At 39.8% G+C, this 23,855-nt stretch overlaps 1 protein-coding gene across 7 annotated transcripts in view; it reads right to left on the bottom strand.

Annotated features, from left to right (window-relative positions):
* Grik1 (glutamate ionotropic receptor kainate type subunit 1) overlaps positions 1-23,855 on the bottom strand; it is a 391,370-nt gene that overhangs the window by 41,596 nt on the left and 325,919 nt on the right. For 4 of the 7 annotated variants that reach the window (XM_087899389.1, XM_087899394.1, XM_087899401.1 and 1 more), the window contains exons 8-12: positions 16,317-16,418; positions 14,039-14,083; positions 7,838-7,951; positions 5,794-5,997; positions 4,597-4,820 (exon numbers count right to left, since the gene is read on the bottom strand). In XM_087899389.1, the coding sequence (XP_087755515.1) occupies positions 4,597-4,820; positions 5,794-5,997; positions 7,838-7,951; positions 14,039-14,083; positions 16,317-16,418 (689 nt within the window). The remainder of the gene's footprint in view (positions 1-4,596; positions 4,821-5,793; positions 5,998-7,837; positions 7,952-14,038; positions 14,084-16,316; positions 16,419-23,855) is intronic. The other 3 variants (XM_087899390.1, XM_087899399.1, XM_087899400.1) reach the window with 1 other exon arrangement.

Raw genomic sequence — 23,855 nt, 5'->3', positions numbered from 1 at the left:
TGGGAGAATATCACTTATTTCAAAGATACTATATAGAAATACAAGTCTCGGTCCTTCAGTGAAAAGACAAAGTTTAAACTGGAAGGAGCACAGCCCAGGTATAGGTATATACTATGTATACCAATATAGTATACTAGCGTTAACTTCAAGGCTCAGAGTGGGAAATTAGAAACTCGTGCTTTCCTCTCGATTTATTTTTAATTGAATATTTTCTGAATTATGCCCCACAGTCATGCAATCACCAACTCTGGTTAGGTGTGAAGTGTTTTCTGTGGTATTATTATCGTTTGGCCTGCAAGAGGCCATGACCCGTAAGTTTCTCAAAATTCGATGAATCACCCAGGAAATCTACACAAAGGATTTGACTTGACTCATCTGGCTTCAGTTTGCCTCTTTATAAAATGGGGAAATCAAGATGTCTAGAAGCAACATTTAAAATAATAATCCGGGGAACTGATTACAAGTTCAGTCCTTTCTGTTTCTCTAAGAATCTTTCTGACCTGTGCAGTCCAGAAGAGGTGCCTACTCTAGGGGTCTTAGGGAACTACACTAGCAAGGTGTGTGTGTTTTTAAAACATTGCCAGATGTTCTGCAAAGCAATCTGTAATAATTTAAAATGCAATAATTCATAGCACTGGAAGCTTTGCCATTTGCTGCCGGGCCCTTTTAAGGCAAAAAGGATTGTTAGAGTAATGTTAAAATACCCTAATGCCAATGAGAACACACGGTTGCTCTCCAAGCCGTTAGGCTTCAGCTGTAAACAATAGCTGGATGCAGGTGCAGCAGGGAGAACTGGGCTTAACAAGAGTATATTATCTACAGTGAAAAGCAGGACACGCTGTGAATCGTGTCCAACGAACTGGGAAGATAGTTTCTCTTCATGAAAAATGTTCTTTAAGATCCTGGACATCTTCTGCAAAGTGTGTGTGTTTTCTCACAGAGTCTTAGGGGCATTAGGATAGCAGCCTGGTCATTTATTGCACCGTACATCCTCCAACTCTCTCCTGTGGCCTTTCCCAAGCTGGAGGGCACGCCATGCACATTCCTGTAATCTTATGAACATAGCTTTAATTGACAGTGCATGCCAATACATTTTAATTACTGTTGCAACAGTATAATTAAGTTTTGGATTTATACACTCTTATAACCATAGTAGTTTGCTCAGCTGAAAGAATGAATACTGATATTAATGAACCTAATAATTGGAACAGCGTGCAGACTAAAGATGCTGTTACTTAAACAATATCATTGTCCCTTGTATAATAATTTTAACATATTAATTGCAATAAATTAGGAAGATTATACATTCAAGAGTACAGGCTTTTCAAATAGACCATAAAGTCTGGCAACCACTACCCCGATATTCTGTTGTTTACCCACTAAATGCATGCTGATCTGTGAGCACGTGTCCTTGGAATGCTGCTTTTAAATTTTTCCCTGTATAAATAGATAAATGTTAAAATACTCTAACACATGTAAGCAATTAACTGGTTTTTCTGTGGAGCAGAGGGAAACTATCTAAGCATCAGCACACTTCTCATCTCTTCAGGAAGCTGCTAGTTCTTTCTCTCCAGGGTTCTAAGTGACCTGGGAAGCATGTGAACTGGGGAATACTGAACAATGAGACAAGGCTGTGCTGTAACACACTGGCATTTTACAGGGTAGAAAGACACAGCTGTTGTTTAGGTGCAGATATTTCAGTTTGAGAATCCTAAAGTCTGCTTAATATGGTCACTGTAATATAGCATGTCAGTACCAGGAGGTCTACAGGAAAAATCCAACACATGGTCGGCAAGAATGACCATTTTCATATATGACATTCAATAAGTCAGTACTGACTGTCAGTAACAGTCATGGACAAATGTGCTTATAATCTATGTCAAAACTTGCATGTATAATAGTTTTTCATGGGCGTGGTGGTGTTGCCTGTAATTCTAGCATTTGGGAGACTAAGACAAGAGGGCTACTTCCAATGTGAGATCAGATTGTGTCCATAGAAAGTTCAAGAACAGCCTGAATTGCAAAGAAACTCCTTCCTTGTTTCGAAACAAAACAGATACTGCAAAACATCATAGTCAATCTACTGGATTTATACATGTAAACCTTTGCATTGGGTTAGGGCTTATACACGTTAAGTTTACACTAAGTGAAAAGTTGTGAAATATTCCTTGCTCTGAAGTCTCCAGGTTGAGGGGAATGTCTGTTTCTTATTGTTGATAGACACTGGTTGCTTTGAAGATAAAAAGATCCATCTGTTTCAATAGAGAAAGATCTGTTTGAAATTGTTATACAACCCCTGAGTTTGTACTGTAACCTTAGAATCTGCTTCCAAGGGACCATTTTTTTCCCTATTTTTACTTTTTGCTAAATGCCAACTTTAAGAGCTTCGCTTTAGTAAGACAAATGTCACTCACTAATTTAAGCAAGCCCTGCTTAGAAGTTTGGCTCATTTCAGTCCTGTGGTCATCATGAACATTGTGGACCTAAATCCTTTGGGGCTAAATATTTTTAGAAACTCAACTACCAAACCAAAACCCTAACATACAAATTGTGAGCAGCCACGCTTAGCTAGCATTTTATTAGGTTTTCCTTCACTTCTTCCACTAATGCTTAATAACTTTATAAAGTCAATGACTTTTGGGGGTCCAGTTTGTGTGAAGGTGTTTGCTTAAATGCCATATTTGGCTTTAATTTTTCATTTAAAAAACATAGAAGGATGTACTTCACAATTCAGACTCCAAAGCTGTTCCAGGGCAAAGGATGATGACTAGACTAACTGGGTTCCATCCCTATGGTACTGAATTCAGCTGGGATGCAGCCCAGAAGGACCCCTCCATTGTGTGCTTCTCAGGGCTTCTGGCCTGGGCTGTCACTCCTTTCCTCCCGGCTTTGGCCAGCTTCGCTATAGTAAGTATTGTGCCTGTCCTTTAGTGGTACCTCCATTGCTTCATTTGTGAGCATTAATGTTCGAAGAAACCCTGGACTCAGGATATGAGGACTCACATTTTTATTGCCTTCTGCCCCTTTTGTTGCTTAGTTAGGGGTAGATCTCAGGCAAAGAAATGCCACAATTCAGCACCATGCGATGTGCTTTTTGTGACAGGGTACTTCATTAGAACATAACTACCCCAGGGTAATAAGAACTTCCCCTAGGAACTGAGACGATTCTCTAAAGGTCAATAACTTACTAAAACTATTTTCAAGAAATATTTTTTTAAATTATCTTGAGCATGATTTCTTGACCTTGATATGATAGGCATTTTGAAGTTGGTAATTCGTGTGTGTGTGTGTGTGTGTGTGTGTGTGTGTGTGTGTGTGTGTAAAGAGAATTTTGATCACTATTTCAAAAAACATAAAATTTGAGATTTGGAAATGGCACATTTTAGAAGATTTTGAAAACTCCCAGACTTTGTCCCCATTGAAAGCTTGAATGTCCCCAGAAGTCACTTGTTTGGCTTGACTCTGTCGGTCTTCTGGGTCTTTAGCACGTTCGCTGCTTGGGTTATTTCCCCAAGCATTCTTTTGTAATTATGCTGGGTGAAAAGTTACCAGTCATGAATCAAAACTGCACAGTGAGCAATGACAGAGTGCTGCCATGAGGAGATATTTCTCTTATAAATTCATGGAGAGAAGACAAAAATTGATTAGGGGAAATATTTATTATTAACCTTTGTTGAAATGTGAAAATGATTGAAAACAAGGACTTGATTAAAAATAATTTCCCAAAAGGTTTATCTAGGACTATCAAAAGTTTAAGAAGAAGAGGTAAATAAAATAGCACTTTCAAATTCAGGATCAAAGGCTTTTCAATGTATGGTCTACTGAGTGAGATAAAACACTTTGGAAGAATTGTGTAAAGAATAATGGTAACATATAGAGGGCAGAATTTAATCTTGAAAGATAAAGCTTAAAATAAAACACTTGTTGAGTATTATAAAATTTTTATAATGGCTTAAGAATGTAGCTAAGTAGTATAGGGCTTGCTAAGCATACGTAAGGATCTATAGTTTATCCCCAGTACAAAATCAATCAATCAATCAATCAATCAATACTCCAAAATCTATATGTGTTTTTAGTGTTACTTCTATGATTTTCTTATTAACCTTAAAATGATTTTAAAGAATAACCTCACAAATTTTCAAGGTAGATCCTTAAGGATTTCAGTATCTTTCAATTTTTCAGTCTTTGCATGTTTTTTATTTGCTATGGTGATTCTTAGCTAACTGGTTTTTCTCTTTGACTTATTTAATTATTTCAGGAACCAAATATTTTTAAATCATTTTATTTTATTTTAATAATGCTTTAGCTATCCCAGATGTGCCATTGTTTTTTTTATTCTGCATTTCTCAGAAAATAGAATAAATAGTGATTTTATGTGAATTGAAATATGGAAAAAGTCAAATTAATATAAAGGACTTTCCTGTTTCTTTAAAAATTTTTCTATGGATAATTAGCTTTCGATGCACACAATAGCTGTACATGGAAACCTTGAGAAAATGCAGCAATGAGCAGAGGTAAAATTGTACTTTAAACCAGGGCTTTCTGAAGTCTGTGGCTGACAGACCACTGTCGTGAACTCAGTACGCTCAAGCTTACCTGGCAATCACAAAGAGCACACAACTGACTCCTAAGCAGGCCAGCAGCACATACATCCAAATGTCCGGAGACAGGGGGTTGAGGAAGGAGAAGACGCCCGGGTTGGTTCCATTGGGCTTCCGGTAAAGGATGCTAATGCCCAAGGTCATGAAGGGCTTGGAGAAGTCTATGACTTTCTCCCTTACATAAGTGATGGTGAGAGGGGCCACTGCGAGATCAGCTCTCTGTAAAAACAGGTGCAGAACTGTCAGCAGGACTGCCTTCTTTCTCTGCAGATAGCTAGACTTTCCCTCACTGTCTCTGCTTCCTAATCTCAACTATAAATGCTTGTCATGCAAGAAGCTAATCTTAGTTATACTGCAGTGTTTATTGTCAAAGACAAACCAGAAAATATGGAGAAATGTGGATTGGGGTAAGGTACACACACACAGACACACACATACACAGACACACACACAGACACAGACACACACAGAAAGAGAGAGAGAGAGAGAGAGAGAGAGAGAGAGAGAGAGAGAGAGAGAGAGAGAGAAGGGGAGAGAGAGAGAAGGGGAGAGAGAGTGGGAGAGAGGGAGAGAGAGGTCATTTTATTTTTTTTATTTTTTTTTTGTAATTTTATTAAATTATAAAAAGTTTCCATTTACGCCCCTCCTCCCAACGCCCTCCCACTCCCCCCCTCCCTCTCCTCCTCCCTCTTTGTCCCCAAGGGAAGTCAGGGTCTCCTGCCCTGTGGGAAGTCCAAGTTCCTCCCCCCTCACTCCAGAGAGAGGTCATTTTAAATTAAACTTGCATGACGATGTCTTTATCAAGGGCATTTCAGAAAAGGAAGGAATAAACAACTTGATCATGTATACGTTGACAAGATGAGATTTTTCTCTGAGTCCCACGTCCTAGAATCCTTGATTTAATTAGAAACCTCTCAAGCTTATCCCTTGGCATCAAGGGTGAATGTTTACATTTTAATCTTCAACTTTTATTTTCCCACATCCTTCCAAACTGAGGAAACTTTATATCTTGATTGTTTCGTTTTCCTTTGTAAATTTTGTGTGCAGGTGGCGAAAAACACGGGACACTAGAGTTGTTCTTCAAGACTTTGATATCAAGTTATTATTATTATTTTTGAATAAGCTATTTTTTCTCCTCTTACTTTCTCACTTAGGGCATGTTTTTTAAGCAATCAGGTGTAGTTTTGCTTACGTGATCGATGAGTTCTTTAACCATCCCATTCCACTCTCCTTTGTCATTTTGGGCTCCATATTTGCCGTCGGGAACTAGTTTAACATCATAAAGGAAACCCAGGATATTTGACAATTCTTTTAGTAGATCCAGGCAATATCCTTCAAATCTGTCGTTTCCATAGAGGGGCTTATCGGATTTCCTGTACATCACATAGGGCTCTTCCTGAGTGAAACAAACCAGGTATGAAAGCTCCATTATAATGAAAAGGAACGTGTTTCATCAGTAGCCTGAAGATACACAACATTTGAAGTTGGCTTTTAAGAGTGGAAGGTATTAAAGGTGGTTACTTACGTTCCCGTTTCTGCTACTCTTTTTGTCTGCCGCTGCTTAGAAGCCTTCATATATGTGTTTTCTTTCTTTCCTTTCTTTCTCCCTGCAGATGGGAGCTTTCCCTTGCACCATTGTAGAGCATGCATGTTTAATGTGTGGTGCAACAGTGACACAGTGCTGTTCAAATGCTGAACCTGGGAAGATGGAAAGGCTTGGAGGACACTAGGGCCCTACACGCCCCTTCTAGGCATGAGCACATTCAGGCTTCCTTTGCAGAACTCCACTTAGGCTTTGACCTAGGAGTGTCTACTTAAAGTGTCTCCCTTTCTTAAGGGAGAAATGAGGACCAGCAAATACAATTCTTCCATTTTTGAAACGCCGTATATATCAAATATTCTAATTTTTGATCTTAACTTTATTCCAATTTCAGTCTTTCTTTCTCCTTACATCGGTTGGCTGTCTCCAGACTTCCCTCTTGTACCTCAAATCTGATAATGCTTCCCTAAGATGCTTGCGTGATAAATCCCTTATCTTTTGAGTAATTTCCGTCTTCCTTCTATGCATCTGTAAACTTACTAATTCTCACTTGAGTAAATAAAAGTTTGTTTTGTTTTACAAAATTATAAAAACTCCTCTACTGGTGAGATAGGTGCCCTGTGTGTTTAGGTTTCTCATCAAGTAAACTGACAGTTGGGTCATGAAAATACAATAGAAAATTCTTACCCAGAGTGGCAACATAGGGGAGGTCCAGGCCAGTCAGTTCTACACACTGAACTTTTTCAAAACAAAACAACAAAACGCCCTCCCCACAAAACCCTATTATAATATGGTAGCAGCAAAAGTAACGTCCAGAAGAAAACAAAACAAAACAGCAACAGCATAAAACCAGATCTACTTTTGATAAACAAATCTCACAAGGCAACTTCAAAGATAAATTGCCCTAATACTAAGGACTGAAAAAAAGCAAAGTGTGCCTTCAATTACCAAGTTCAGAGTAGATTATGCCCACCTAGGTTATTTGGGAAAATAAAGAGAAAAACTGCTGGCTTGTGCCCAGTGGCTAGCTGGGCATGAGATCAGGATTGCAATGGGACACAAGTCTTTTGAAGATCAGTAAATACAAGGGTTATTTCCAGAGCTACGAGGCAAAGGAGAGGAGCCATTGGATGGGAGAGTAAAAATGGAAATGCAACGTGTTATTCAGGGACCTATTAGGCCAGGAAACCAGAGAATTCCAGGGCAGAGACAAAGAGGAGATGGGAGTGTTGCTGCAGTCCAGAGAAGCTGGAACCTGGGTGCAGGGGAAGGACAATGCAGGAAATATGCTTATGGGAAGACATGGGAAAAATGATCGATAGCACAGAGAGGTCACAGAAAATGATATCTCTGCTCCTCCTACACCCATGCCACTTCCCTGATCTGTGGCTAGAATCTCCTCTTGGTTAAAACCATCCAGCAAATCAGCAGGCAGAGAACAAGAAAGAGCCCCAGGTTGGGGCAGAGAGAGGTGAGAATGGAGCTGGGTTCCAGAGAGATGAACAGTCTGTAGAGCTGTAGAGAGGTTTTGAGAGCTTATTTCATTCCTTTAAGCACGTACAAATGCATGCTTTTAGTTCCCCAGTTTAAAAAATAGAGATATGCAGACAGAAATGCCAGCCTGAAAAAGACAGTGGAAGGATCCTTTTAGGTCGAGTGTGGGCGTGTAGATAAAAGCCTGGACTTCACAGCTTACCAGAATGGTGGTGACAATGAGTGTCCGGTTGGCCAGAGAATCAGTGATGTTGTTGGACCTGTCTTTGTTGCCATCCGTCATGTTCAGCCCACTGTAGGAGTTCCAAATTCCAATCTGCACAGAACACAGGGTATCAGGGGCTGCCAGTTGCCCATAATAGCACTTATGTTAAAACAAAGGGCCCACTACACCAGGAATGGGAACCCAGGCTTGTGTCCTGGGGCACCAGGGCATTACAGTGGAGGTTGCTTCATATAGAAAAGTAACATAATAGAAAAATGAGGGTGGAGACAGAATCAGAAAAAATAGGCCATTTAAGGCAGGTGCAGGAGGCATTTTATTTTATTTTCAATTAATTAATTAATTTTTGGTTATTCGGCAGGGTTTCTCCTTGAGACAAAGACTTTCCTTTGTAGACCAAGGCTGGCCTTAAACTCAGAGATCCACCTCCTCTGTCTCACGAGTCTTGGGATTAAAGCTGTGTGTCACTACAATGACTTGGAATTTTTACTTTTAACTATTAAGCTCATTGCTATTTTTCAAATTAAAAAAATAGGAGTAAATGACTATCAGATTTTCCCTCTATAGTGTGTTCATTGAGCACCTCTGACCATGTCAAGCCCAACTGTAGGCACTGGAAGACACAGTACATAGTCACAGACAAGCACTCTTGCGACTTTCTGCTGGCCTCAAACAACATGCCACCACCCTAACACCTGCTAATTTAAAATGTGTGGTTACTGGGATGGAAAGAGCAGGATGGGGGGTGGAGGGACGTGGAATTGGAAAAGGAAAGACAGATGAGAGAATCTACACAGACAAGAGGTTGACAAAACTCAGGACCCAACCTTACTGAGGAGCCAATGCTGAGGGAGGTTCTTAAGAATCCCAATAAGACCCAGGGCACTCCTCTGTCTAAGCACCGCATGTCTTTCATGACCCAGGGCGCACCTCTGTCTGAGCTCCTCATGTCTTTCATGACTCAGGGCATGCCTCTGTCTGAGCACCGCATGTCTTTCATGACCCAGGGTGCGCCTCTGTCTGAGCTCCTCATGTCTTTCTCATTATTACTTGCTTATCTGTTTGTGTCCACTTCACCATGAGCTCTTCCAGTAAGGAAATCCTTGTCATCGACTCTTATTTTCAGTATCAGAGAGCCAGTGGTGATTATTGACATTCAATAGGCTCCATGACCCAAAGAATGATGTCCTCTAGTTTTTCCAGTGGCCTGATCGCTGCTACTGTGTTAGGTCCTATAAGATACATGTGGATCATTCCTGATGCCCAAATCCAAGGTTGTCCAGCATCACCTGACCTCGAAGATGTGTCAGAGTCAAAACAGAGGCACTGAAAAACTAAACCTCCAGAAGAGGAGAGGCGAAATAGTGGGAGCCACAGAGGAGGAGGATAGCCAGAGAACACGGCCTACAGAATCAGCTAAGCGGGGCTTACGGGGGCTCACAGAGACTGAAGCAGAAACCACTGAGCCTGCATGGGTCTGCACTAAGTCCTCTGCATATATGCTATAGTTGTTAACCTGGTATTTTTATGGGACCTCCTAACAGTGGGAGTAGAGGCATCTTTGACCCTTGCCTGCTCTTGGGACCCTTTTTCTTCTACAGGGTTGCCTTTGGCCAGCATTGATGTGGGGGTTTGCGCCTAGTCTGATTGTAACTTGTGCCATATTCCACTGATGCCTGTGGGAAGCCTGTTGTTTTTTTCTTCAGGGACATGGGATGAGGTGAATATAGGGGAGGGGAGAAAGGAAGTGGGAGGAGTGGAGAGAGTGAGACTTTGGTTGGCATGCATTGCATGAGAGAAGAATAAATAAAAAAATAATAAAAGATATCTTCCAACTATCTGTGCAGGGTGTGTTTGAAATTTTGCACAGATATGACATGAAAACAAAGATGCTTTAGGGAGAGGTAAGGAACTAGTGGGACCATAAGACAAGAAGAGATGAGAAGAAAGTGCACTTGTATGCATGTATGAAAATATTATCCTGAAATCCATTTTCTGCATGCTAACACAAAACAATAGTACAAGATGGAATCTAACTTTCCAGTTCTTTAATCAGTATATGAAACATCACCCAATCTCTACTTGAGACTTGAATCTTGAGAGAGCTTCCTTGCTGATGAAAATATCTCAAAATTAAAAGTAAAATCCAGACTTTGCTCATGCAATTCTGGTACAGGACACTCCACCCATTCATTGATTTATTTAGCATCTGAGATGACCTAGGAAAGAACTATAAAAATTGAGCTATTTGGCCCAGTTCTGTGCACACCCACTGTCAGCCTCAGGACAAGGAATGTGATTGGCTATCAAGGGGAAATAGCCAGGCAGTGACTGTGTGATAGGATGCTAACCTTTCTGGGATCCTGCTCTCTATGCTATAGGGATGGTGAGAAGATCTAATGAGGCGGTAAAGGTGGAAGTACTCTTGTCTGGTAAGAGCTGCACGAATAATAGTACAAGTCATGTAAATGGCTTTCACAGAAATTTCTTTAAGCTCACCTTGGAAAATAATTTGGTATTGCTAGTTTTTTTTTCCTTTGTAATTTAGAAAACGTGAAAGGAAATGAGCCATGAAAACCAGGAGGCATCTATGACTCTAACATCTGGACAAGTTAACACAGATAGGGGAGATCTGTGCTTGATACCTGCATATCTTCCCTCAGTATGGGAATAGGCTTCCTTCTACAAGGGGACACACAGCTCAGTAGAGTGTGGGCTGGGCAGAGAGACTTTTGTTTAGATCTTGACTTTGCAGTTAGCCAGGTATGTGATTTTGGGTGGTAGATTAGGCCTTATGTGTCTCAATTTTCATACCAGCAAAATGGAGAGGAAAGTGCTTTTAAACTTTTTAAAGAATTATTTTTATTTGTGTGTATGTGTGCATACTTTCTGGATGTATGCTGTGTGGCGGGGAGGGTGCCCTTTGGAGCCAGAAGAGGGAGTCAGATTCCCTCATGCTGGAGTTACAGGCAGTTTCGAGCAATTTGATGTGGGTGCTGGGAATAGAACCCCAGTCCTCTAGAAGAGCAGAGCATGCTCTCAATCACCAAGGTATCTCTCTAGTCTAAAAGGGCTTTCCTTTTTTTTCATAATTAATCAATTTTCCCATGTGAGCAGGCTAGGTCCCTTCTACCTTTGCTTTCTTTGCATTGGTTGATTTCCTTAGCATCATCAGCTTGTAGGTATCAGTTTAGAGCTATAAATTCATTGAGAAAATTCTAAGAACTACAACACATCCACACATAACTAGAAACTATTTCAACCTCTCTCCTCCATACGAATCAGGGCTAATTTGTTGGAGAGATGAAGAGGCTGATGGAGTTGAGTGGCGCACAAGGTGTAGCAGCTGTCTACGGAGTGGATATTAGGAGTACTATGGGGTATGAGCCTGCATCCTCGGGAACTGTCCAGTACTTTCAGGGCCTCTTGTGTTGTGGTAGATATTCTATCTGCTAATGGGAGAATGTCTGTCTCCTTTTGTGAGCCATTGTCTTGGGAAATTGGACACAATCTTTTCAACTTTTTCTCCTTCAATGTTTTTGAGGAAGAACCTTGGCTTTTAGGAAACACACACCAAGATCAATGGGTTGTCTGCTCATTCTTATCCTAAGCTATACTTTAGGTTGTGTTGCATGAGAAAACTATGTGTAAGGTGGGTCTGTGAAAAATTTCAATTAAACATTGACATAGGCACTGAGAAGAAGAGACTTCAGCTTCTAATTAAGTATTAGAGAACAGGCTTGTGTCTTTAGCCACTCTTAAATTCAGAATGCATTTTTAACTCTTATTCTCATTAATATTGTTAAGTATGTGTTTAAGTGACATCTTCCGTCTTCAAAAATGGCATTATTAAATGATGCTTTAATATTCTTTTCTAAAATAAAACTTCACACTTTCAACAAATACCCTCTCCCACTTGGCCTCCGACTCATCTTCCTTTTCCCAGCAGAGGCAGAGTGGTAAGTGGAACCCTAAGAGACCATTGCTACTGTCCTGCCACTGGCTACCTGACAACCTCTCACAGCCCCAAGAGCACAGTTCTGCCTCTGCAAAATGAGAAAAAGGAGATGACTTTCCTGCTAGCTGTACTGCGGAGGAATCATTAAATTCAACCATCCCAGTATGAGAATCAAGGCAAGGGTGAGCAGTTGTACTGGATCTGTCTCTTAATTGAAATAAATGGACAGGTTGTCAGCAAGCCAAGGTCTCTGATGAGGTGGGACTCTGGGATGTGATGGTGCATGCATGCTGGACAGGGCTGTGCAGTTAACCAGATGCCCAGATGCTGGCCTTGCGGCCATGCTCTGCAACCAGGGAGGAGTGCCTCTGCGGCAGCTCTTCAATTTTCAGACTGTGAAGCAAAAGCTAACAACAGTAATTCACTGCTGGGAAGCCATGGATGTGGATCTCTTACATGTGGGGAGGAATACTCAAATTGTCTAGTCTGCCTTCTCTTATTGTCTAAATTGGCATGAGGAAGTAGTCATTTGATATTTGAGAAGTATGTGTGAATAAATGTCCAGGGAATATTGAGCCAACTTTTAACAAGTGAAGCAGGGTATTTAGGAGACCATTATGGCCTATTTTCCAAGGCCAGAGTCACCAGCAAAAAAGATTCTAAAATGGCTGAATGAAATAACCAGGCATGTAAGAAAAACAAATGTAAAGGTGTTTCTGTTTTCTGCATCTTGAGACTCCTTAGTGCAGGGGTGTCTTGCAAAGATTACTCTCTCCCTCGCTTGCAAAGAATTTCAGGTGATCTATTTGGTGTTTTAAATAAAGTCCTGGGCTATGCCTATGCTGGAGTGAACTCTTCTCTTAAAGACAGAATCTGCTTAGGGAAGTACAATGTGTCTGTTGGGTTTGACTGAGTCCCTGGGCTGGAGTACCATTACTGAGAATAGTAGATGAACTGTGACCTATTCAGCTGATAATGGGAGTAGTGCAGGGTTCGCAGCGGCGAGGAAGAAAGTCATGGGCTAGCAAGGCCAAGTTGTTAATGTGGATGCGCATGCCACAGTGTTGTGGTGCCTGCAGGCCTGTCCTTCTCCCTCGAGTTTAATTTCAGAGACTAGACTCTATCCCCCAGAGTATTTAGTTTAAATTAATTCAGCCTGGTCTAAAGTGCCAGAAGTCTCAAGCAATAAGCTGCTTTCAGAACGGTGGGGTAGAACCATCTATTTCCTACCAGTGGGGAAACTGGTTCACCTCTGGTGGGTCTTTGGAAACTTGGTTCATCAATAAAACGGTTTATTAAGCTTGCGACTTTTACTACTTAAAAGGCATTTCTGAGATCATCTGATGATTCCCACCAAGGGAATGATGAGACGTTTGGGTACTGGTAGAAGCTGTTTAAACTGCCTGTGACTCAGCCAATCATCTGAGAGGCAGAAGGGAGTCTGACAGTCCACCCGTCAGTCAAGCACAATTGTAGTGACTGGTTTTAAATAGAGTGATAGAGGGGAAGGAAAAGAGGTGGGAGTGAGGAGCAAGAATGGAGACAAGGTAACATTTGCTGTCACTGGGGCATTTTCTCCCTGGGAATCTTCCTGGGTCTCACATCTGCTTATGCAAATCTATGCACAGTCGCTGGCAACATGATCCTGTACAATAAACTATGAAATAGTGGGTGCTAAACTTCCACAAGATAATCTCATTTCCCTTCAAAAGCCTTCTGATGATTTGTCCTCTGGAAACCAGTCCTAAAATACATTTCAAGACTCTAACAAAACAAAGACAACGTATAAGAAAGGGGAGCTTCTGAAAATGGCCCACATTTTCCAGTAGTGACATTGCAGGAAGTACCCTTGCCTTGACTGTTAATCTGGTGGGTCAAATCTATTGTTTTCATTCATTTTAGGGGAAATATTCCTCGGTTTGAGAAGGTCTATAAATGGGCCGCTGTGTTCATTGCTGCTACCTGCTTGCAGTCTTCCCAGCCACTGATTCTGTCCAGCGGAAAAGCTAATCTAGCGGGGAATATTTACCCACCCATCACTCACTAACCCACCAAATGTCTACTCTCAATTCCTGGTAATGCTAAGGGCAAACACAACCTGCTCCCCACATCTGTGGAATCTCACCCCTAATCTCCAGTTTGTAAGCTACTGGTTTGGTAAGACTGGCACAGTGCAGCCACCCCATCCCCAAGTGTCCTGCTGTTGTTTTCAGGGTACAAACCTTCTTCCACACTTTATACAAGTGCATAGGCACTTCACCAGCAGCCTTGGTTTCCAGAGGGAAAAATAAAAACACACTCAATTAAAATGCAGCATGGAACCCACGAAGTATACAGAGTGTATTACACTCCTCACCTGTTGGCTGGAATTTTGCATTTTAATTCATATAAAGACCAACAATAGACACAACAAGGAAATGATAATGAAGGCTGGGTACCACAGAATAGCGTGCTCATTTCAAATAGTAGAAAGTAAATTGAAGCCTGTTTGAATGTTGCAGGTATTGCAAAATTGAAAGATATTCATCATGCTTTAAGAGAGTTGTTGAAGGAATTCAGGATAAAAACATCAGTCAATCATTCACACACACACACACACACACACACAAACACACACACATACACAAACACAAACACTCCCTAAGCTACACAGAAATATGCTGAATGATGTATTCTTTGATTATGAGTTTGCAGACAGTAGAAAGTTGGGTGCAAGTGATGGATGGACTTTTGATAATGGTTCGTCTGTGAGCCCAGAGAAGCTGGCATGGAAAGTGTGGACATGTCTTCCCTTGGCTCTCGAGGGACATGTGTTAGCGTCCCCCACTGCCTTCAAGGCTCAACCAGCAATCTCACGAACTGAGCCCAAGTCACCTGAAGAAAAAAGTTATTGCAATCATTGAATAGGTAAGAAACAAATAGAAAATACTTTCATCTAATTTGATTTCGCTTTTAATAGAAAACCACTAGTAGAATGTGCATAATATTGCTGTGTATATAGACAGCTGTGGAGACATTACAATAGTTCCAGCTAGTTCGTCACCTATCTGAACCAAAAAAAAAATTATTTACTTAACAGTACTACTTTCCCCACAAAAGGCAAAAAAGGCAGAAAAGAGTGAACCTAGATAAACAGATAAATTCCTTTAAATAACAACAAGCTTTAGGTTATAGTGAACAATTTTTTTTTCTGTTCGTTTTGGTCCAAAAGTACAATTACAGAGGGCAGGCAGATGCTTTGTTCTCTGTTAAACCAGCAGAGGAACACAGCAGGGTAAAGATGATTCAGCCAGGGAGAGGGAGACAGAGTGAAGACCCAACTAGGGAGAGGGGAGTAAGCAGTGTTTTTGAAATGGGAAACCACAGATACATGTCCTCTCGAAACTGCAAGCTAATTGTTTTTCTTAAATATGTCGATACCCGTGAGAGCCTTCTACAACATCCAGACTAATTAATCTTTGTTTCAGTGAATGATGCTTGGGGCTGGAGTGTGAGGGGAGAAGGCAGTCAGAATCTGCCAAGGGAGGAAAATGTGTCCCAGTAAATGGAAACAATGAAACAGACATGAACCTTCCCATGCCTTAATTTATAAACTCAACTACTTGAAATTAAACAAGCAATAGGTTGTTTCAAAGTACTCTTTTTATACTGAGTACCATGTTTTGTGTGTTAGTCACTGTCATATGAAACTGTATTGGTTTATGGGGTTCCTATGTCCAGGTGACAGCATTGAGTTTTCAGCATCTTTTGTTCTTTAAGGCTCTGAAGGCAAATTCTCAGACTATAAATGCTGATTGAAACTTGTGACCATAGATACTAAGTTGAAATCATGGAATATATTGAGAAACCAAATTCTTTTATCATCATTGCTTAACAGTTTACATTTGTGTTAATCTAAATATAACTAAAATAAAACTTAAAACTTTGAAATGGCGATTTTTAGCTAAAATAATCCTAAAGTGAGAATGCAGCATTAAAATGAAATTTTGTAGCATTTGTCCTAAATTAAGGATGCAATGTTAATTTGCTCCAGTAAGCCTTCTCTATACTATTTTATTCTGTCCCTCTGTCACCAATCTCAAAATAGAGTTCAGCTAAAATTAATTTCTGAGTAACCCTTGGATGCTTTACCATAGCTAAACCAGCTGCAATTGCCACAGTTCCAAATCTAAGCTCAGCTTCATAAAATCTCTGAGAAACATGTATAAGGGCACCAGTGCATAAGGTTATGTAGACAAAAATACACATTTGCTTTATAGATCAAGCATCGATGAATATTAGTTAATGCTATTAGTTCCGCACATAATTTGAGAATCTATCTCATCCATGGCTACCTTTCAACATGAGAGAATGTTCTAGAATGCTGGATGCTAAAAATATTCTAACAAAGTTGTTTTATAATTCTCCCGCTTATCTGTGTCATTGAGCTAAAATGCACAAACAATGTACCCTTTCTTTAGTGAATCCGTTGGTGATGTTATTCATCATCAAGGGGATTACCTTTTCAGTTCCTTCCTCTTTGAGACTGATAATGTCCAGGTCAAAATCCTTCCTCAAGCCATCGGTCTTATTGAAGGTGATACGCCCAGTCAAACCGTCCCACTGAGCCTGAGGACAGTTAGAGTATCGTGTTATCACTTAGCAGTTACCACAATCACAAGCCCATCAGCAGTGCAATGTCTCTGGTTCATTCCAGGACCCAGCTACTTAGCTGTATCATGAATCCTAAGCGCTGCTTTGGTTCACTGACTTGAACGTGGAACACTTGGCTGTTTTATTAGTTCTCATTTATTGTACCAGCCCTAACGTTTAGACACAGCCAGTCCTGTGAGAGTGCACTCAAACTGGTCAGGAAACAAAGAGTTGTTCTAAAATCATCTGTTCACTGAATAAAAAGAGTCCAAGGGGTCACAACATTCTGTTTTCCAAGGTCGCTTTAAACCCCCTTGAAGCTACTGCCAAGGGGAAGTGCCTCCTACCTCTTTCTTCCTTTGTGAAAAAGACATGGACAAACGGTGTGTCATTGACATTACTGGATTTTTTTAGGGTATTCATACTTTGTATCTCTTAATACTTTAGAATCTTAGTTTCTTATGGCTATTATAGGCCATCGAAACTACCAGTTTTGTATGCCTCAGTATGCAGAGACCGAGTTTTGTGTGTAACCCAACACTTCCTGGCATTCCAGTCTTTTACCCTATAACATATCAATTTTCATTTTTGTTCTGTAGTCACCACTTCCTTATTTTTAAGCCAAAGGCTGACTTTGTGGAAATAAAAGCTACAAAATTAGCTATGGTGTTGAGGTTACCGCAGATGCCTGGCATCTGAGCACAATTTGCCCAAAGCTTTGGTTCAGTTGAAATCTCTACTGTGTTAAACGTTGGGATTAAGTTCATTGTAGACAATGAGCAGTCCTAACCCACGTCCTGATTGATGTGGAAGGAGGTAGTTATTTTCATTAAGTTCTACAAGGTTTGGGGAAAAGCTTTTTCCTGAAGGCGGCTTTTCTTTTGTGGAGGTCATGTTGTGAATCAATTTAGCCCATTGTGCAGAATTTATGGGGCTCTCTGAAAATGTAAAGAATCGGTAGCATTTACCTCTTGATGTAGCATATAGCTTGTAGCATGGTCTTAAAACCCAGTTTGGAAATCCAATTTTATTTGTATAGAGTGTGCCTATTGTGTTGCTTTGTTTGGATTCAGTTGCATTAGCTTTATTCTTGAACTTAGTGTTTGTTCCGACCACTGCAGAGTAATTTCCACTTCTTGCTTTTCTCCGTGCACATCCAAGTGGCCAAAAAGTTCCCTTTTCATGTTCTGACAATGCCTCCTTCGCTGCATCAAATATCTACAAAGACTTCCTGCCTGGGTTTTTACCAAGCTGTATCTTTTGACCTTCGAAGTCAGCACTGCCAACATTACGCATGTCTACCTGTCTCCCATCCATAGATAAGTTGTATTTGTATATATCCTTTGGACTTTTGGGCTAATTGCTGCTAAGAATTTATTTATTACCAATTTAACTATTGATCAAGGTGAACATACAATTTTTGTGTACCATAAATAAGAACCATAAAGAACCCACATTCTGAAGCAGGGCTGAATCATGTATAATTTAGATAATGACATACAATTATATTCTTCATAATCATAATTTTCTTGCCTTATGTAGATACATTGCTGAGGGCACAATTATAGTATACTGAACTGAAAACAATACTTATATAATTGTCCCTATTTTAGGAGAGAGTTTTAATATCTACCCTGTTAGATCTTTAGTCAATTACCACTTAATAGCAACTAAGTCAAATAATGTGATTGCTTTATTTTCCTTTGGGCATACCATCTAATGGACAAAAAATAAGAATCAAAAACAGAGAGAAGAATAAAAACATGTTTCCTTAGCCATTATGACTTATTTTTTGTCTTTTCTCAAGAAATTATTAGTTGTTAACTTTAAATATATATGTAACATAGGCATGTAAACATGTCTTGGGTATGTAAATGTCTAACACCCAATTATAGGCTCTTAGAATAGACAATTAGAAATACCAATTAATTAAAATGACTTCTTTGTTTATTTTTCCTAATGGCAATTTAAATATGGAGAGGATACTAAATCCTTCCTTAAACTTTGTCGTGATGTGGTCACTCTCAGTTGCCATGGTGAATGTCTTGTGTCCCATGGAAAGGCAGATACTTACTTGAGAGTAAAATGTCCTTTTGTAGGGAACATGGAATATTAAGAACAATAGTTTCAAACATTTCCCTTTGAATACTAGAAACAATTGTTTTTCTGAGGATTTGGGAATAGGAGGTTTATGGAGATCCCAAAAGTTAATGCCCCTCATTAAATCAAAGACAGAAAATACATCCTCTGCCCCACCCCTCATTGCTGGCATCACCAGGCCTGGCAAGAGGTCATTTCTGCCTGACTATTAAAGGCATTACTAAAACATAGCTTGAATTCACAACTAAGCCAAAAATTGATATGATTTAAATTGATGCTGAGGATAAACAATATATTTTAGTTTAATATTATATAGGTTTAATATCAGCAGGCTAATTTGTAGATATTCTATGTAATAAATCATTTGGGTTCAAGAGTTATCATTTACCTGCTCTGTAGAGTATCAGGAGTCTTTGTCTTTCCTGGCCGATTCTGAAGCAGCTGTTTCTCTGCGATCCTGTTGGTTCACATGCAACTGATTTAAAACTACACTTGGTGCTAGAGACTGCTCTGCGAAGGCACTCAATATTCTCGCCCACTAGAGTGAGCCGTGTGGGTCACTGACACTAATTAGAAACATCTTTTTGTATTTTCCCAAGTCCTAGGGCAAAGTCTAAACTGTAATAGCATCTAACAATCCCTAACCTCTGTATTGCTTTCCTCTTCTTCCCTTTCCTCCTTTGATTATGTGTTCTAAGTCTGAGCTTTGATCAGATCTGTCAGTTCGAAACTATTTTGGCTAATTCAAGACTTAAATCATTTCTTCTCTGATATTGGGTTCAGAGACTAGTCTCAGCTCACTAGCCACCCCATTGATGGTTTAGAGAGCATTTAATGTCTTGGGAGCGTCTGATTTGACACACAGCCAGGTGTACACAGTACTGGGTATTTATCTGCTGAGATAGCCTCAAGAAAATAAACAGGAGGTGTGTGTGTGTGTGCGCGCGCGCGTGCGCACACACGCGCGCTCTTCATAGAGAGCGGGGATGATCAGGAATCTGACACTTTGTTAGTTGGTTGGTGATCTATCATGTAAATACAAAGGCTACAGTCTTAAGATATGCCTGTGGGTGCAGTAGTGGCACAAATGTTCTGAGGGTAACTAACAGCTTCCTGATTTGATGTCTACTCCACAGGAGGAAAGGCAAGCTTACTATTGTAAATCTGGCCAAGAACTTCTGTCTGGAGAGTTCATAGACCCCAGAGGTCAATCTATCATTATTCTGCAAAATAGACTTAATATCAAACTTTCCTTTAAATTCAGATCTCTATGTCAAGCTCTCAGACCTCATTAGAGAATTCTTATTGAAGTGGATGCAAGTTAACACAGAAACTCATAAGTGGTCAAAGCACAGAGAGTAAGTGATGTTGGATTGCTCAGTCCTAATGGGTACACTAGTACTGTATCTTCTCCCCTCAAAGCTCAGGAAACATTTTAGAAGAGGGAGCAGAAAGACTGTAAGAGCTGAAGTTTGACCAGGGCTGTAGTATTGTGAAATATTGTTTTCCGCACATGAAAGATCTGATTTATAAACTCACACTAGCTATGATGCATGCCAAGTCCTGCCCAAGATAAAACCAGTCAATATTCTGGCATAGAAGAGAGAAGGGCACGCAAAGCCCTCCCCTCTTAGCTGGGGAGCTATTGACGGTTGTTGGCTAGTCATGGGAGGAGGAGGAAGAGTCAGTTTTTGTTCAGGAATAGTCAGCCATGCTAAAATGGATGGCCCCACACTCATGAGTGTATGGTAAGCGCCAACTAGACTCAGTGGGTTAATTTCTATAAAAAATGACATAAAGTTTGGAGGAATAGTGCCATATTTAGGAGGAAGTAGGGGGAGAATGTACAGATGACTAAGATCAAAATACATTATATGCATGTATGGCATTCTCAAGAGTATTAATAAAAATGCATTTGAAAATATCACAGAAATTGTTACCCAAGAATCATTTTGTGCAAAGATGTAAGTCCAGGTAATCAATGTGCATTTTGATCACACAGAATTGTTTCTTAAAAATTTGCTAATGAAATATTACTTGCCTTTCCTTTAATTCTTTTGGTGAATTATATAGATCAAACACACTAATTTTTCAGTTATTTTCTAATGGAAGGGATGGTTTGATTGTTGTAAATTTCTTGTACTGGTCTACTGATTAGATTGGCTAACATTGCCACACAGTATAAAAAACGAAGGCATAAGCTTATGTATGCAATCTATTGAGTTAAGATTAGGACAGAATTTTGTATCAATACTAATTATACTCTGTGACAGATCCTTTTAAACTTAATTTTCAAGTTTCTGATTGATCATCAGATCTTGACATATTATTAAATAAAGCTTAATTGTGGATAATTGTTGGCTATCTAGATAATCATTTAGTGAGATATACTGAGAACTTTATTTTCATGTGAACATGTAGCTCCATATATATACATATAAATGTATATATATATATATATATATATATAGAGAGAGAGAGAGAGAGAGAGAGAGAGAGAGTGCTGCTTTGGGTCATGTTAATTCACATGCTTATCTTTCTTACTTTTAAGAAGACATGAAAGGCTTGTGTGCATCCCAGGAGTTGTATTATGCACACACATGTATGTAAGGTGATGAATGAGGTGTATTTTCAATGGTGAAAAGATATATTACATTCCAAATCATGAACAAATACAGATAGTGGAAGGGCATGAGTGTGTATAGGATACAGAATTTGAGGAAATGGAATATTGTGACCTTAAAGTTTAATACCCATGCACAATCTAAGTAGATGCAAAGAAATGTGTTGAAATTTTATCAAAACTTAGTTTTTAAAGTTTATTAATAAGATGTACAATTTAAGATCTGTGATATTTTCCTTCCATGCAAAATCCAAAACATGAAGTTTGAATTTATTCCTGTTCAAAAATGATACCTTAGGGTAGCTTTTTAGTCTTGACGAGATTACATAAGGCTGGTGACTTTCCTTCTTTGTAATCTACCCTATCAGGACTCCATCCCCACCCCATTCCACTATCCAGTGGTTTTCATTTTATTCTTTTTCATGTTTGAGAATGCAGTTTGGAAGCTGCTTTTGACAATGGAGTTGGATCTTAGAGTCTCAGGGGGAAGATGGGGCTGATACTTTGACCTCCTGGTACACTAGATGTTTATTGGTACAGATCAGCTTTGATATTAAGGTAGTATCATTATGACAGATGTTCTCATATTGCATATGGACATATGCTTTTATGGTCTCCCATTGGACATATTTGAAAAACTTTGTGTGATGTATCAATACTTTGATATTTGAGAACAAATCTCATTTAATCAAAGATTATAAACCTATTGACAAGGACTAAGTGTTCAAATATGGAACTAAGGTCTAGAAAACCACTTTAAAGAACTGTTCTCTCATTTGTTCTATGGTTTGCAGGATTTCAGACTTATCAGCGGTAAGGGAATTGTTTTTCTGGCAATCCGGGAAATCTCCCAGGTGTTCAACACCTTGAAGAAAGCTAAACCCATCAAAGTGTGTAGACATGCATAAGAATACTGTACAGATACAGGTCTTGAACTGTGGAGTGAATAACACTGTCCCTCTTCCAATGCCCATCCTGTAAGCTAGACTATGTCAAAGAGATACAGTATGACCAAATTAAGAATGTTGACAAGTAAGGATCACCTGAATTTTCTGACTCAGGCCTGTGTAACCACGAAGCTCTGTAGGAGAAGGGGCTAACCCATACGAGATGAAATGACAACAGTTGCAGAACTCAGAGAGAGGTTTGAAAGATGCTGCATCACTGACTTTGAAGTCAGAGGCAAATCTCTACAAGACTCAGGGTATGTCTCGCAAAGCTGAGAAAGGTGAAGGGATTTACTTTTTCTTATAGGCCCCAGAAGAAATCAAGCTTCCAACCTTTGATTTTAGCTCCATGAGACTTGTCAGAGTTCTGGCTTCCAGAATTGTAAAAGAATTAAGTTGTGTAGCCCTGAGATGGTTCAGTGGGTAAGGCACTTAAGCTTGGGTTCAAAACCTGGGGAAAACATACTGAAAAGAGAGAACAACTCAAGCCTGGTGTCCTGTAGCCTGTGCATGCACTCTGGGGCAAAAGTGTGTGCCTGCAGACATGCACACACACACACACACACACACACACACACACACACACTCACATACACATTCACACACACACACTCACAGCATACACACACTCACGCAACACACTCCCAAAACACACTCACACACATATTAACACACACACATCACACTTACACACTCATGCACTCACTTACACACACAACACAGTCACACAACTCACACACTCACACACATTATTCACACACACACACCCAGACACAGATGAATAAAAGAGGATAAGGATAAACTTGAGTTGAATTAAACCAAAGAGTTTGTGATAATTTATTTAAGCATGAACAGTATCTTTAAATGCCTTGTAATAAAAGAATCAGTGAAAATAACAAAACTCATTTCTGGAAAAGAGAGACTCTTGAAAATAAAGCCAAATTCTAATTTGGGAGTTTTCTCATAAAAATGACTTTGTGAACTCAGTTGCTGCTTGAAGCAGTGGCTCTGACTTTGCCAGCTAGTCTCCAGTAGGCTATGTAATTAATTAACATCTTCTTACGCCCCCACGTAAATCAATCAAGCCCCAGATCAGTGACAACAGATTTTCCGCAGTATGAATAGTCTTCTGACATTATTTATGATATAATCACAGACTGGTGAATTACCTCAATCTTGACAGTCAAACAAACGGATGACTTTGTGTTTCCTTAGTGTCCTATCACTAACAGCTCCATGTATGAATGAATGATTTAATTCTAGAAACTTCTACTTTTGTTACTGTAGTAGTATTTCCTGTTGTTGTATTTTCCCCAGACTATGGAATTACATGTTAACTAAAATTTTCTTTTGTTCAACAGAAATGCAAGTAATTCATGACCGTTAAAGGTTGCCCTGTAGAACAGGAACACGTCTCTGACTCCAGCTCACCAGGGTTATTTCAGACATCTTCTGGTGGAGATGCTGTTACCATTGTTCCTCGGTGAGCCAGCCTTAGTGACTGGGTGCTCATATCACTAATATTTGGAGTGTCCCTTCACTTTGGGTTGCCTGAGAGTCATACTGATACCATTTGGAGATTTGAAGGAATGTACATGTGCCATCTCATGTGACCTTTACGGTAGCTGAGGTAGTACCTCATGTCCTCCCAGGCTATCTCATTTGACCTTTATAGTAACTGAGGCAGTACTTCATGTCATCCCAGGCTCTTTAAGAGGACAAATCCTACAGTCATTA

This window comes from Myodes glareolus, chromosome 2, assembly GCF_982192425.1.
Source record: "Myodes glareolus chromosome 2, mMyoGla1.1, whole genome shotgun sequence".
NCBI classification, from domain to species: domain Eukaryota; kingdom Metazoa; phylum Chordata; class Mammalia; order Rodentia; family Cricetidae; genus Myodes; species Myodes glareolus.
Note: the sequence above shows the minus strand (reverse complement) of the source record. Positions and strands in the feature narration are given on the sequence as shown.